This window comes from Ambystoma mexicanum, chromosome 2p (assembly GCF_040938575.1).
Source record: "Ambystoma mexicanum isolate Mex_15411 chromosome 2p, UKY_AmexF1_1, whole genome shotgun sequence".
In the NCBI taxonomy this organism is placed as follows: domain Eukaryota; kingdom Metazoa; phylum Chordata; class Amphibia; order Caudata; family Ambystomatidae; genus Ambystoma; species Ambystoma mexicanum.
The window spans coordinates 1,278,053,082-1,278,070,164 of record NC_090923.1 but is presented as its reverse complement, the minus strand read 5'-3'; the positions used below and the strand labels follow the sequence as shown (position 1 = coordinate 1,278,070,164).

At 44.3% G+C, this 17,083-nt stretch overlaps 1 protein-coding gene across 4 annotated transcripts in view; it reads left to right on the top strand.

Annotated features, from left to right (window-relative positions):
* SNX29 (sorting nexin 29) overlaps positions 1-17,083 on the top strand; it is a 2,314,491-nt gene that overhangs the window by 1,933,993 nt on the left and 363,415 nt on the right. For all 4 annotated transcript variants that reach the window (XM_069645593.1, XM_069645591.1, XM_069645595.1 and 1 more), the window contains one exon: positions 13,418-13,558. In XM_069645593.1, the coding sequence (XP_069501694.1) occupies positions 13,418-13,558 (141 nt within the window). The remainder of the gene's footprint in view (positions 1-13,417; positions 13,559-17,083) is intronic.

Genomic DNA, 17,083 nt, shown 5'->3' with positions numbered 1-17,083 from the left:
ACCAGTAACCTACTAGTATCGAGTGCAGAAACAAGGAGATTGTAAAGTGAAGGAGGGGTGTGCCAATATTTTAGGAACACCGATGTGGAAACAGCAAGGCGTCCAAAGGTGTACCAAAGCAATCCAATGTTCAAAACAGCAAAGCGTCCCAAAAGTGTGTAAAGCAATCCATGGTTGAGGCAGCAAAGCGTCCAAAAGTGTACCACAGCAATCCAATGTTCAAAACAGCAAAGCGTCCCAAAAGTGTACCAAGGAATAAACACACGTGTCAAAAAATGTTGAACAAAACCACAAAAAAAATAGTAAAAGAAATATCCAGAGGAACGAGCGTTCGCCTCACGCTAGTTCCATTGCAGAATTGTTCAGGTTCATAAGGTCGCCCAAGTGTAAGGATTCAGAAATGGGAGGTCGAGGTGGAGAAGCCGGGTTCGAGTTTTCCAGGGGAGGCAGTCCGGGGAGGCAAGCGTCGGGAGACAGAAAAAGGGCAAGACAGAAGCAAGGTCTAGATTCAAATGCCAAGTATTCAATAACAAAACAGAAGTCCGGTAATAGAAGCTCACACCTAACAACAGTTTAGGAGCACTAGATCTCCGGATAGACGGGAGTTAAATGCAGTTCACAAACGAAGGAAAACACAGCAACGTCATGCGTGTATGTCACGTGGCTATAATAGCAAGAGTTGTGGGAGTTGTAGTTTCAAAGGGTTTTACGTGCCGGATAGCGCTCAGACAACCGCCAGGGCAGTTTCCAATTTAGCCGAGACGTGACAGGCGCTCAGTTGTGCCTAAAGGGAAGTTGACTGTTAACTACTACTTTAGGATCAATCTCGTTAAAGTATTTATAAACATTCTGCAGCTATCATCGTTTTGAGGCTCACCTTTACGATGGCAGGTAACTCTGCCCTCCCAATACTGTGCCCTGCCTGGTTCCTCTTTTTCATTGAGGGTGGTTCCACCTTCTGAACCCTCCCATAGTATGCACCTTCTCTTCCCACTCGACACTCGCCCTTGTTCCATCTGCCCACACTCACAACCACCCACCCACCTACCTACCTACCTACCTGATCCCTTTACATCCCCTTCCCCACCAACTTTACCTGTAGACCTTGTCTTCCTCATAGAGGCTGTACACCTTGTCCTGCAGGCCCTTCCTCCTTGCCGACACTCCCCTCTTCCATGTGCAGTCTTTTATGGGTGGAGTTTCTTGTGCAGTCTCTTATGAGAGCGCTAGAGGAAACACTCTCAAGACCCCACAAGGGAACGTCAGGTAGCTGCATCAATATATCCAGATAAACCAGCCTTGCTTGTTTTTCTGGTTCAGTAAATGTACATTAGATATATTTTCCCTATCCTTTCAGGTTACATTATTGATTTGAGCATAATGCTGATACACCACCCCTTTGTTTAATTAATGACCAAAATGTTCTCTTATCACTCGGGTTTGATCACTGCCAGCATTTCACCCAGTTATGAGAAATAGGAGTAATCTTTTGTGTTGTTGCTAATTTGATTTTCTGCAGTTTGGTTTCGGTCAGCAAACAAGATGCGTTAAGTTCTTCATCAGATTGTGTTTTGAATCAGTTCATTTCATACTTCGGGCTAGGTCATCCATGTGTCAGAAACGTCTTCCCTTGAATTCACCATTGGATCAGGACCGTTGCGCTTCTAGTAATGCAATGTATGTGATGCCCTTAATAACACTAAGAGAGGGGATTTTATTATGTAGCCTTATACACTAAAGGAGTGGTCAGTATTGCAGGATAATGACCTGCAACCAAGTTATGGCCCAAGACAAAGCTGAGGGCTATAATTTGTGGAAGGCTCAAGCGATAATGACCCCTCCTGAGATCTAAAAGGCTATCAGCACATGGTGGTAGTCGCAATACATGTTTTGGAGTTTTGGTGGTAAAGTAAACATTTTTACTTTAAGAGTGAGAAAAGTAAATAGACAATTGAGGTAGGAAATTAAATGTGGTTTTATTTTGTATTATTTCAATAACATGGTTGTCTTAATGAGTTGAGCATTTTAACTTCAACTTGTTTGGACTAAAACAGGTTTATCACGTATATTAGGTGTCATGTTAAAGTAAACGGTTTCTCTATAAGAAAGTGAAAGCATATTTTAGCTTTCTATTTCATGTGTTCAATAGCATGTTGCAGCAAACGAAGGTCCTCCCAGAGAGGAAGTCTTGTTAAAATAAATTCTATTTGGAAATTGCATTGTTGTTTCCCTGTCTAATTCTGAAGAAAGAATGTTGAGAATGCAGCCAATACCAGTAGTTATTGACTGCACTTTAACCATCCTGATTGCTGAGAGGTCAATAACTATCTCCATGTGCTAATATACAGTATTAAACTGACCTAGGTTGTAATCCAAGTCACATGGCTCCTCCCGCTGTACATTAATGTTCTATTTCAACTTTGTATGGTTTTTCCTATTTTGTTAATGTACCAATTAACTTTTGTCATTCTATATTACTTTACAATCTTTATTTGAAAAAACACAAGATCATATTAAACATGTTAATATTTTGCAATTAATTGAGCCATTAGTTGCAAAAATATGTTTCACCCTCTATGGGCTTCAAGGAACAAGGGAAATAAAAAACAATATTTGCGGAGAGACAAAATAGGTAAGAAAGAAGCAAAGAGATGAGAGAAGAGTTTTTTAAATTAAAAATGATATGATCTCTACATGATAATGCATATATTATATTGTTCATCATTTGTATTATCTTAATTCAAAATTTAGATTATGAATTTATCCTTTAAATAGTTAGTTTAGGAATTTGTTATATCAAACATGTTAAAAATCTGAATGAATAGATAAGTGTTAAGCTATTTTGAGAGGGGAGTTTAGAAAGACTGCGTAATCTAAGATTCATCTAAATTATATGTGTTGGGTCTCTATCATTGTGATCTATTATCATTATTAATCATAGATAATTTAATCAATTTACCTGAAGTTGCATGTATTTCACTAGTGGCTTGTTGTCGTTTTGCTCTGATTGTTGATTTCGGAAGCCGGATTCAATACCCAATAATACTTAAGTTGTATGCCTCATAATTATTCGCTAACTGTTGATTATTTCATAAAAGTGATTATTGAAGTCCGCTCATCCTTTTTAGTGTGCGGGGGTAAGTGGGTTATTGGCCTCTGTATTTCTCTTAATTATTTGTTGCATATTTTGTTGTGTCCATGATGAGTATTTTTCAACTAGCCAAAATATAAAACATTAAGTTGTGTAACTGTACCCAAAATTATGAAATTGAGAAGAAAATAAGGAACTGTTTAGTATATATTAACAGAAGAGAGCCTACTTACATTAATATAGTAAGAGGGGCCTAATTACTAGGTGCCATCTTGTTAGTGGCATGCCGGGTGTTAATGGTGGCTGCCACATTTTATAAATAAAGGCATTGCGTGGTATGTCATTACATCTGGCATCATTGTGTATGCGCATAACGTTATCTACATATCTAATCCAATGGGGAATCTCCATGACTTGCATTTCAGCCTACACATTTCATGAGTCAATAAATCGTTTGTCTTATTTTGTTGTTACTTGTAATGTCATTATCACTTAATTGATCTATATTGTAAAGAACGTCCTTATTTTTGTTTACATTTTAGTTGGCAGTGTGGTGTTATTTTATTCCTATTGTATTCAGAAATTCTTGATTCCCTGTGTGAAATAATGAATATTTGTTTCTTATACTAATAATTACTTTGGATAGTTTAAATAATATTATATAATTGTGATCATGCATGATTTTGTCCAATAAAGTTTTAACACCAAACTGCAATCATCTAATTACATGTGTTTCTTCATCCAAATGAAGGCACTGATAGATATATCTTACTCTATTGGTTCTGTGACAGGATCACAATTATGAAAGAATCTTTTCAGTTTTAATTTTGAAGGAATTTGTGTCAATGTGCAAATTAGTGAAATTAACTTCAGTGGGTGCTGGGTCCGGGAACGTTCAACATCTTCCATGATGACTTGTGGGTTTAAATCTAGTCTTGTAGAGCACAGCATGGAAGAGCCGCCTCCTAAACAAACATGGATAATACAACACCAGGCCTGCTAGGAAAAGGGCCTTCCACGCACCACATATGTTTTGCAGTTGCCCAATAACTACTGGTGCCAGGACATTGCAGACATTGTTTCTTGTGGTGACAGGAAAGGGCACACAAAGACTGAAATGGAGGTGCCAGATGTAAAAATGAGTTTTAGGAACAAGGAAGAAGAGAGTGACTAGGGCCAGAAAGAGGCAAGCGAGGAAGAAGCAGGCCCATAAGGGATACTAGGCAGGAAGGACTGGGAAGACAAAAAAGCCAAACAAGTCGGGAAGGCAGAGCGGAGATGGAGGGACAGACTGGAATGGGCTGGAATGGGAAGGCAGTTGAAGATAAACACTGCCAGACACGAGGGTCTCCTCACGGGGCAGAAGAGGACTGCAACACGCCATGTCTGGCAGCGCTGGTGCATTTATCTGCACTGTCTTGGCAACAAGGCTCTGCCTCGTGTTGCATGTTGGTATTGGTATTGTTTATTTATAAAGCGCCTATACACAGGCAAGTGTTTCAAAGCACTCGAGCAGGATCTGAACACAGGGAAAAAACAACAGTCGCTCAGAGCCCTTGAATTTCTGAAGCAATAACGCTCTGCACAGGCAGATTAAGTGAATATGGTACATTTAACAGTTTAAGATACAACAAATAGGACTGACGGCGATTCTGTGGTTTTTTTTCAAGCGCACATTAAGGGTGAGACAAGGAAGGACAGAACAATCTACAGGCAAAGCTGTAGTGCAAGTGCAGGCAGGACAAGGGAGGGGCAGGGGACCAAGTGCACCCAGTCGTTAGAGACTGGGTAAGTGCGGAGAGAGAAGTTCTCAAGATTTATTGCAAGAGCAGCAGGGAGTGGGAGGGCTGCAGGGCCCTGAGGCAAGTGCAGAAGGACTGGCAGCGGTGCGTGGGACCTGAGAGACTCTGGGGTGCACCAGGTGGCCAGTCAGTGAGCTGTATGAAAAGGAGGGAGAAGAGGGAAGAGCAGAGAGCTAGGCTAGCAGGGTGAAAGAGAAGGAAGAGGAGAAGAGAAAGGTCTTGAGGAGTTTCCGGAACTTAAGAATATCAGGCTCAAGACTTAGGGTGGCAGGGAGGCTGTTCCAGAGGGAGGCGCCTGCTGAGGAAAGAGATCTCCCTCCAAATCTCTGCTTGGAGAACCTGCTCACTCGCAGAAGGTTGAAGGTAGATGAGTGGAGGGCTCGGGAGGGACAGTATTTAGGAAGGCAACGTTGAAGGTAAGTAGGTCCCAGGCCCCAGAAAGCCTTGTGGCCAATGCAGAGGGTCTTGAATTTGATACTTGCAGCCACGGGGAGCAAGTGGAGGATTTCAGTTGCGGAGAGAGGCGGTCCCTGGGCTTGAGGCCAAGGATAAGTCTTGCAGTTCTGTTCTGGATGAGTTGCAGAGGGCGCAGGGCAGAAGCAGGGAGGTTGAGGAAGAAGCTGTTGCAGCAGTCCAGCCTAGAGAGAACCAGTGCTCTGGAGACAGTGAGCCGCTGGGGGAAAGTGAGAAAAGGTAGAGTGCCTCTGAGGAGGTGTAGTTGATAGTTAGACTTTTTTGAGATGTTAGAAATGTGTGAGGAGAAGGAGAGAGTGGAGTCGGAGATGATCCCAAGATTTTTGGCCTCACAGGTGGGGAGGAGCAGGGCCAAGGGAGGCCGGCCAGAGTGAGAGGAAGAAAGCGGGAGCAGGGGTCCCAATGAGAACAATCTCAGTTTTACTGGCATTGAGACAAAGGTCGTCTGCAGTATACCATGCCTGAATAGCGGACAGTCAGGTATGAGTGAGGAGGAGGAGGAGGCGGCTGAGAGTAGCCTGAAGGATAGTTGCATGTCATCTGTGTAACACTGGAAATTAGAGGTGAAAGTGGCAATCACACGTGCAAGGGTGGCCATTTAAACGTTAAAGAACCAGGGGGATAGGTTAGAACCCTTGGGAATGCTGCAGGTTGAGAGGGTGATAGTCGAGAGAAAGGCACCAAGTTCGACCTGGGATGGGCGGTTGGAGAGAAAAGAGGTTAGCCAAGCCAGTGCCTGACCAGTGATTTCCAGGGTGTCAGAATGCTGTGATATCAGGATGTCAAGGGCGGAGGAGAGATCAAGGAGAATGAGGACAGAGGGAGTGTTAGTGTCAAGATTTGAGAGCAGTTCTTCACTGGTGTTCAGAAGAGCAATTTCTGTGCCTCTGGATGCTCTAAAGCCAGACTGATAGTCGTGGAAACAACTGATTGATTACGTGTGGAGGTTTAGCTGAGAGATAGCCAGCTTCTCCAGGAGTTTGCCCAGGAAAGCAGTGATAGAGATCGGGCAGTAGTTTGATGGAATGGAGGGGTCAGCAGATGGTTTCTTGAGCAGAGGGTACACAAGGGAGTGCTTCAGAGAAATTGGGAAAACTCCAGTGGAAAAGGAGAGGTTGCAAAGGTCAGCCAAGGCTGGTACGAGGGAGTCAATGTTGTCCTTGATGGTTTTGGAAGGGCAAGGGTCCACTTGCTTGGATGAGGCCTTCATAGTCCGGACTTGTCTGACGACTTCATCAGGTGTGACGGGAGAGAGAGAGGAGAATGGAAGTGGAGGTGGGGCCAAGGGAGGCACAGGTGCTGGTGTGTGCAATGGTGTTGGGGGTAAGGGAGGAGAGGATGTCTTGGGTTTTTGTGGTGAAGTGTACTGCCAGGGCCGAGCAGAGGTCCTGGGTGGGAGTGACAGAGGAGGAGGCTGCTGCAGGATTGGCCAGTTCCTTGCAGACTTTCAAAATTTCAGCCGTGCTGTTTGATGCAGCGCAGCTGCAGGCTTCAACAAAGACTCTTTTCTTGGAGCGGATGCTGAGTCAATAATGTCTTTGAAGGAGGCTGCAGGCCAGTTTGTTGTTTAAGGGCAGCCACGTCGGAGTCGTACCATAAGTTGCACTTTTTGGAAGGCTTGAGTCAGACCCTCATGACAGGGGCAAGGATATAAAGAGTTTTGGATATAGAGAGATTAAGGATAGTGAGGGCTGTGTCAGGGTGGGAGTCAGCCGCAAGAGCGGGAGGAGGAGAGTAGGTGGAGGCAAAGGTGGCCACTGTCACTTTTTTCATGGGTCTGGTGACCTTGAAGCTGAGTGGTTGTGCCAGGTGAGTTGCTGCCAAAGGAGAGGAGAGCTTCAGGAAAGTTGATGGAAGAGTTTGGTCGGTCCAAGGGAGAGAGGTAGTGAGAGGGATAGAGAGTGGGAGGTCAGTGGAGATGAGAGCATCCAACATGTGACCTGCGGAGTTAGTGGAGCCATAGAGTAGAATAGAGAGGGTGAGAGAGTCACATAGGTTGCAGAAAGGTCCTGACGAGTCAGGAGAGTCCACATGGATGTTGAGGTCACCCAGCAGGAGAAGTTGAGAGGAGGAGGAGAGTAGAGAGGAGGCTAGGTCGGCCCATTCTGAAAGGAAGAGAGTGAACGGTCCAGGAGGCCAATAGAACGTGGCAATGAGGAGAGAAATATTATGAGAGAGTGCAGGCGAGGCACTCGAAGGAGGAGTAGGCCTGAGTAGGGATAATAGACACAGATATCCTTTCAGGGAAGATCAGTGCTACTCCACCACCTGCCTGCCTTGTTTAGTCTGGGCGCAGAAAGGATTTTGAAGCCTTCAGGGGAGATAGTGTCAAAGCTTGTGACAGAGCTGTCTTTGAACCATAACTCGGTGATGGCGAGCACATCAAGAGCCATGAGTTTGATGAGGTTGCAGATATCGATTGTTTTACAGCGGAACGCGTGTTAAGGGTGGCAATGTGGAGCAGTTTGCCATCCTTAAAGGTCTTCTGCCGGGCCGGCGCATGGGACAGTGGTCCCCCCCCCTCCCCTGAGGGTGGCAAGAGGGCCAGAGGGATAGTAGTGGATGGAGGAGGAATCCAGGACGATAAGGGAGCCGGGACAGTAGGGCAAGGCCCCTGCACCTGTACAGAGGAAGGCATAGTGGATAAGTGGGACTGTGTAGAGGAGGAGGCAGGTACAGTGTGCAAGTGAGCCTGGCCAGAGCGGGAGGTAAGATTAGCAAGGCGAGGGAGGAGCCTGTCGAAGAGAAGAAGGTTGGGTTGAGGACCCTGAACCATGATGGTTCCATTAAAATAGACATTAATGATGATTCTGGAGATGGTGAAGAGGTCGAGAAGGACCTCCCAGCGAATGCCACCATTAATGGGAGAAGGGGAGAGAAAGCTGTCCATGTAGCGAGTCCATAGTTCAGATAAGTTAACGAAGAAGAGGATGTCGGTGAGAGTCTCTCTGGCGGAAGCCTTGACATAGGTGTCTGCAATAGGAAGGCCTTGGTTGGAGGCCAGAGTGTCCTCCTTAAGTTTCCTCTGACCAGATTTAGTGATAGGAGAAGGATAGGTGATAGTGAAGCAGTTGGAGAGGATAGCTTGCAGGGCTGAAGCACTGATGCACTTGGAGGGAGAGACAGAGGGAGTTGAACCCTGCGGGAACACGGACAGCTGCAAAGCACAGCTAAAATCAATTATCCAGCAGGGTAGATGAATGCAGCAACACTAGATAGGCTAAACATTAATTTTAAAACAGGGCAGGTGAACGCAGTAACACTAGACAGGCTAAATATGATTTTAAAACGGGGCCCATGAATACAGCAACACTAGACAGGCTAACATTTATTTTAACAGGGCAGGAGAATACAGCAACACTAGACAGTCTAAATTTCATTTTATAAAAGGGCAGCTGAATGCACCAACACTAGACAGGCTAAATTGATTTTAAAACAGGGCAGGTGAATGCAGCAACACTAGACAGGCTAACATTGATTTTAACAGGGCAGGTGAATGCAGCAACACTAGACAGGCTAAATGTGATTTTAAAACAGGGCAGGTGAATGCAGCAACACTAGACATGCTAAAATTGATTTTAAAAGGGTAGGTGAATGCAGCAACACTAGACAGGCTAACATTGATTTTAAAACAGAGCAGGTGAATGCAGCAACAGTAGACAGGCTAAAATTGACTTTAAAAACAGGGCAGGTGAATACAGCAACAATAGACAGGCTAAATTTCATTTTATAACAGGGCAGGTGAATGCAGCAACACTAGACAGGCTAACATTGATTTTACAAGGGCGAGTGAATGAAGCAACACTAGACAGGCTAACATTGATTTTAAGAGGGCAGGTTAATGCAGCAACACTAGACAGGCTACATTTGATTTTAACAGGGCAGGTGAATGCAGCAACACTAAAAAGGCTAGAATTGTTTTTAAACAAGGGTGGGTGAATTCAGCAACACTAGACAGGCTAACATTGATTTTAAAGTAGGGAAGGTGAATGCAGCAACACTAGACAGGCTACAATTGATTTTAACAGCGAAGGTGAATGCAGCAACACTAGACAGGCTACATTTGATTTTAACAGGGCAGGTGAATGCAGCAACACTAGACAGGCTAAAATTGATTGATTTTAAAACAGGGCAGGTGAATGCAGCAACACTAGACAGGCTAAACTTGATTTTAAAACAGGTCAGGTGAATGCAGCAACACTAGACAGGCTAAAATTGATTTTAACAGGGAAGGTGAATGTAGCAACACTGGACAGGCTAAATTTGATTTTAACAGGGCAGGTGAATGCAGCAACACTAGACAGGCTAGAAATGATTTTAAAGTAGGGCAGGTGAATGCAGCAACACTAGACAGGCTACAATTGATTTTACAAGGGCGAGTGAATGAAGAAACACTAGACAGGCTAACATTGATTTTAAGAGGGCAGGTTAATGCAGCAACACTAGACAGGCTACATTTGATTTTAACAGGGCAGGTGAATGCAGCAACACTAAAAAGGCTAGAATTGATTTTAAAGAAGGGTGGGTGAATTCAGCAACACTAGACAGGCTAACATTGATTTTAAAGTAGGGAAGGTGAATGCAGCAACACTAAACAAGCTACAATTGATTTTAACAGGGAAGGTTTTTGCAGCAACACTAGACAGGCTAAATTTGATTTTAAAATGGGGCCGATGAATGCAGCAACACTAGATAGGCTAACATTGATTTTAAGAGGGCAGGTGGATGCAGCAACACTAGACATGCTACAAATGATTTTACAAGGGCGAGTGAATGAAGCAACACCAGGCAGGCTAACATTTATTTTAACAAGGAAAGTGAATGCAGCAACACTAGACAGGCTAAATTCCATTTTAAAACAGGGCAGGTGAATGCAGCAACACTAGACAGGCAAAATTTGATTTTAACAGGGCAGGTGAATGCAGCAACACTAGACAGGCTAAATTTGATTTTAACAGGGCAGGTGAATGCAGCAGCACTAGACAGGCTAGACTTGATTTCAAAGTAGGGCAGGTGAATGCAGCAACACTAGACATGCTAACATTGATTTTAACAGGGCAGGTGAATGCAGCAACATTAGACAGGCTAACATTGATTTTAAATTAGGGATGGTGAATACAGCAACACTAAACAAGCTAAATCTGATTTTAACAGGGCAGGTTAATGCAGCAACACTAGACAGGCTAAAATTTATTTTAAAACAGGGCAGGAGACTGCAGCAACACTACCACTAGACGGGCTAAATTTGATTTTATAACAGGGCCAGTAAATGCAGCAACACTAGACAGGTTAAAATTGATTTTAAAACAGGGCATGTGAATGCAGCAACACCAGACAGGCTAACATTCATTTTAACAGGGCAGGAGAATGCAGCAACACTAGACAGGCTAAATGTGATTTTAAAACGGGGCAGGTGAAAGCAGCAACACTATACAGGCTAAAATTGACTTATTTTAAAACAGGGCAGGAGAATGCAGCAACACTACACAGGCTAAAATTGACTTATTTTAAAACAGGGCAGGAGAATGCAGCAACACTACCACTAGACAGACTAAATTTGATTTCAAAACGGGGCAGGTGAATGCAGCAACACTAGACAGGCTCACATCTATTTTAACAGGGCAGGGGAATGCAGCAACACTAGATAGGATACATTTCATTCTATAACAGGGCATGTGAATGCAGCAACACTAGACAGGCTAACATTGATTTTAACAGGGCAGGTGAATGCAGCAACACCAGGCAGGCTAACATTGATTTTAACAGGGCAGGTGAATGCAGCAACACCAGGCAGGCTAACATTTATTTTAATAGGGAAGGTTAGTGCAGCAACACTAGACAAGCTACATTTGATTTTAACAGGGCAGGTGAATGCAGCAACACTAGACAGGCTAACATTGATTTTAACAAGACAGGTGCATACAGCAACAGCAGACAGGCTAACATTCATTTTAACAGGGCAGGTGAATGCAGCCACACTAGACGGGCTAAAATTGATTTTAAAACGGGGCAGGTGAATGGAGAAACACAAGATAGGATACATTTCATTCTATAACAGGGCATGTGAATGCAGCAACACTAGAGAGGCTAACATTGATTTTAACAGGGCAGGTGAATGCAGCAACACCAGGCAGGCTAACATTTATTTTAACAAGGAAAGTGAATGCAGCAACACTAGACAGGCTAAATTCCATTTTAAAACAGGGCAGGTGAATGCAGCAACACTAGACAGGCTAAAATGTATTTTAAAAAAGGTCCGTTGAATGCAGCAACACTAGACAGGCTAAATCTGATTTTAACAGGGCAGGTGAATGGAGCAACACTAGACAGGCTAGAATTGATTTTAAAACCAAGCAGGTGAATGCAGCAACACTAGACAGGCTAAATTCCATTTTATAACAGGGCAGGTGAATGCAGCAACACTAGACAGGCTAAAATTGTTTATTTTAAAACAGGGCAGGGGAATACATCACTAGACAGGCTAAATCTGATTTTAACAGGGCAGGTGAATGCAGCGACACTAGACAGGCTAAATTCCATTTTATAACAGGGCAGGTGAATGCATCAACACTAGACGGGCTAACATTGATTTTAAAACAGGGCAGGTGAATGCATCAATACTAGACAGGCTAACATTTATTTTAACATGGCAGGGCAATGCAGCAACACTAGACAGGCTAAATGGGATTTTAAAACAGGGCAGGTGAATGCATCAACACTAGACAGGCTAACATTTATTTTAACATGGCAGGGGAATGCAGCAACACTAGACAGGCTAAATTCCATTTTATAACAGGGCAGGTGAATGCATCAACACTAGACAGGCTAAAATTGATTTTAAAACAGGGCAGGTGAATGCAGCAACACCAGACCGGCTAAGATTCAGTTTAACAGGGCAGGTGAATGCAGCAACACTAAACCGGCTAGAATTCATTTTAAAGTAGGGCAGCTGATTGCAGCAACACTAGACAGGCTAAAATTGATTTTAACAGGGCAGGTGAATGCAGCAACACTAGACAGGACAACATTGATTTCGAAACAGGGCAGGTGAATTCAGCAAGACTAGACAGGCCAAAATTGATTTTAAAACAGGGCAGGTGAATGCACAACACTAGACAGGCTGAATATGATTTTTAAACGGGGCAGGTGACACATTCAGTTCCTGGCAGGGCTAGATAAGAGGACGGGCAGATCAGGTTAAGTGAGAGGTCGTCCAGTGTGGGGGGAGGGAATAGAAAGCTAGTAGAAGGAGCTGACCTTCAGAAGAGTGTTCGGAAGTCCATTTCTCGCCATGGGTCCAGGGAACCTGGTGGTTTCCTTGGTCTCCATGTGTTGCCTATAGCAACGAGCGGGGCATGGCACACGATGCATGCGGGGAACAAGGAAGCTGGTCCCCTGCACATGCGCGGCACCCCCAATATGGCAGCTTTCATCCAGCTATCTCGGCACCTAGAGGGGGCCATCACCTGAGACGACCTGCATTGCCCCAGGTGATGGCGCTGGCCAACCGCCACAGCAGGAACTGCCACCAGCGCGGAGGACGGCACCCATGTCTTGGCAAGGAAACTAAGTTTGCAAAGATTTCCTCCTGCTGTAGGGAAATGTCTCCACCACTGGTGCGCAGTGTGTGCTGTTCCGTTGACTGGCGAGCACCTGCTATCTCTTTCTCCTTTGGGTCGGGTGTCTCGCCGGTCCCTGCTATGGCTGCTGGAGTCAGTAGTTCAGAAAAAAAAAAGAGAACACTAGTCAGCAGAGTGTACGGCAACTATGGGCAGATATTATTATTCTTACAGCCCCCTCATCCCAACTCTGGGGCAGGACTGGCTCTGGCAAACACCCTGGTAGGCCTCTTTCCAGGGAAAAGGGTTTCTGGTGATTTGGGCCTGAATGGCAGTAGATGCAACTTCATAGAAATGAGCAGCACTGTGATTATTGATAACTTGTTCTTTGAATGATTAATATTATTGCATATGTTCTTAATACTGACAAGATATATAAAATCTGATTAAAGGCAAAAACATGCAAGCTCATCCCATTTACTCTTTTTCAGGTCTATGTCAGGATTAGAGATGATGAGTGGAATGTCTATCGAAGATACACAGAGTTCAGGCGTCTGCATCGTGAGTTGCAAAGCAAATACCATCAAGTTAGGGCCTTTAATTTTCCACCAAAAAAGGCAATTGGGAATAAGGTAAGTTAGAAACAACCCAATTCTTTTATTCAAATGGTATGCTATGTCCTGATATATGTATCATCATCACTTTACACAGATCTTTGAAATGGTGGTGTGCGGACTTGTGCTTTCATCACAGCTCCACCCCCATGTGGCTTGAAAAATACCAGAGCCATGGTGGTGGAGCTGCACTGGGATCGAGGGCATGCATTGTTTCTACTTTGTTCACTGCAGCATTGGCTTCTTAAAGATGGCGAAAGCCATGTGTGCATTTGCATTAACGGCTTGCTTCAGCCCATCACCGCAGAAATGGCCTCTGATAGGCTGTGTCCTACTTTAAAATCCTATTGGCGGGGAGCCGGCAGGCGAAGCCAGCCCCCAGGTAAAGGACCATGAGAAAGGATACTTGCCCTGCCTGTGCCTGTCCGGGCATGAAGGGGCTCTGCCACAAGTCAGTGCCATTCCAGAAGCCAGCCTGCTGCACACTATGTCCTACCTAAAATGGCCCATCTACTGGCATGTAAAACAAAACCAGTTTTGTTTTTTCATCTCTTTCCTTCATTTGTTTCTCCCCCTACTCACCACCTTGTTTTCCCTGTTCTTGGGTGTGCTTTGCTGCAAGCAGCCCACCGCCTCATCTGCCTCGCATTTGTCCGGGACTGTGTCTTTCTTATACCCTTGCTATGCCCAAGATTGCTGCTGCTGCCTTCTGCCTCTTGGATGAGGCTCCTCTGGCTGATGCCCCACGGCTGCTGTAGCACCACTTCACCCTGCCTGGTTGCTTACCTGTGGTAGCCCTCACACCTTCTTTTGATGACTTCCAGCATGTTTCACTTCCTATTGTTTCCTTCCTGTAATTTACTGATCCTACCTTTTCAAGTCTTATGTTGTGCCTCTCAATTGAACCATCTTCAACTCTGTATTGACTTCCCTGTGCAGTGTTTTGCTTTAAACTCCCTCAACCACTGGTTTGACTCTCCCAGCCCTACGCTGTGTCTCGCAGTAACCTAACTACCTCTGGAATTACTTTTTCACTGATTCACCTGCTGCCCCACACTTTTCAATTCATTTTGCTCTGAATCAAAGCTTTACCTGTGTACTGCCATTCAGCTTTTGTACAACTGATGTAGCCCCTTGCTCCACGATGCGTTGCTTTTTCAGTGTGTGCTTTACCCTAAATGTACCAATCTTGTACAGTATACTGCTCTAGCCCCCCCGCCTCACGAGGCGTGGCTTCACCAGATACTACTCATTTTCACTTGTAACCTGCATATGTCATCTTACACTTTTCAATCCACTTATGTTCTGAAACAAAGCTTTACCCTCTTGTACCTTCATACTTGTCTTATACTGTGTGGTATGGCCTGTGTCCCAAGGGCCGCCCGTTTTTTATTTTGTACCTCTCTCATCCTGCACTTCCTTTCCTCCCCCTATCCACTTTTTCTTTCAGCAATTGCACGTTCCAAATCGCATCATGCCCTAGTACGAATGTTTTTGCTTGTTTCATCCCTTCCTCCCCTTCCTCTACTTTTCCCTCCTCCCTTCTCGCCTGCTTTCATGATATAGTACTTGCACGTTCTATATGTTTCACAGCCTTTTAAGAATGTTTCTTCTTTTGTTTTACACTTTTTCCTCATCCCTGTTCCCCCTTTGCCTTGATGCGCCTTGAAACACAATCCTTGCTGTATAGTGCGCTTTACAAATAACTAATAAATAAATGAAATAAATAGGACAAAACATGCATGCTATAAATGCTTTTGCATGTTTGTTATAACTCTTAATTCATTTTAACGGAAATGTCTACAATGTTCACCAAGAAACTGCTTGAAGATTGGAGATTGAGGATTGAAAGTTGTGTTTTCCAATACCTCACTGTTTATGTGTGAAGAAAGGGATTATTAAAACAAATATGCACAAGCTTCAGACGCACAACTCCATTGTTAGCCAGAAGTAAAACTGCAACATGTAATGTAACCACAATGATTGAGAGCGGCTTGACGGCCAGGTGGGCATATCCTTAGTGGTCATGATTTGTGGATCATGTGGAAATCCTTAAATGACTTGCAACTTTTGTTGAATCCAGACTAGTTTTTCAGCACACTAGAACACCTTAGGATTCTACAATATGCCGGCCACAAAGGTGGTGCTTGGGTTTTTTGCCATGCCTGTGGCAGCGTTGGATCCAACAGTAATTATTTACAAATACATTATTTAACAATTACATCTCAAGTGACATACCATTCCATTTATTGCACAATGAAAACAGTTTCCAAACACTGTGTAAAAGCTAAAAAAAAAACCTGGCTTTGTAAAACATTGTTAAGAAAGCCACACATTATTTGACTCTTGAAGTCAACCTTTCAACAAGTTCAAGTTTGGGAGGGCAAACCTCTTTTGCAATGTTCCGTGTCATAGGCGCATTGGAAACAAAATCTGGATCAATTCCATGTGTTTGCATGGTCCAGCACTTTGAATTTTTTGGTGAACTCCTTGTTGTAACGAGGCATCCCAAACAGTCGTGCAGTTTTTGCTTGTTCCCTTCCAAAGTTCTTGTTGTGTGCAAGTACAGCCAGTCTTGTTCTGGCCTCAATAACATCTGTGCCTTTACTTTAGGCACATATTATGGAACACCTCCAAAACTCCAGCGTGGCAGAACTCAGAGAGTTGCCTCATGTCTCTTGAAAGCGTTTTGGCGTACACGATCTTCTCAAGTGTTGTTTAAGTAGGGGAGCCTGGAACCAACTACCTTTTCTTACGCTCCTGCTTCTTGTCCAATGGTCCATGTCACACATTCATGGACATTTTTGTGTTCTTTCCAAGAGTGTATGTTAGAACAATGGTGCATAAATGAACACCATTTTTCAAGCAGAATATCTACAGATCTATGACAAGTTTTTGAGCTCCACCAAAGATGGTTGCTGATAGACTGTGACCATTTTTTTAAAAAAACTTCTATTTATTCAGCTTGGCAGCATAACACAGGCGAACAAATCACAAGGCAGATACAATATGATTACAGTTGTAAACAGTACAGGCATACAGTGACTGCATCTCATATGGGCATGAACATACAACGCATACGTAATATAAGCAGGGCATATGCGGGCTATGATTTAGGATGGGTAGCAGCTGGAGAAGGAACATCCGGTGTCGCACTCAAATCGGACATATGGGACCGGAATCTGAGCCAGATATTTCTGGGTCTTGAGTGAGTGGGCCGTAGATAAGACCAGGTTTCCTCAGTGTCCGAGGCCCAAGTGACTGCCCCCAGCCATTGGACGTGAGTGGGAGGCTTGGGATGTAGCCAACGGAGTAGGATGGAATGAACTGCAAGGAGCATGCAAAGGCCAGCCAGTTTTTTGGAGTCCCGGGAGAGTCCAGAGAAGTCATGAAAGAGGCACCCCATTGGGAATGGTCAATAGGGTGATCGAGCATAGCGGATACGGTTGAGCAAACAGCATCCCAGAACTGAGAGAGGCGGGGGCAGGACCAGACCATGTGAATTTAATCGGCAGTATCCTGGCCACATCTAGGGCAGCTTGG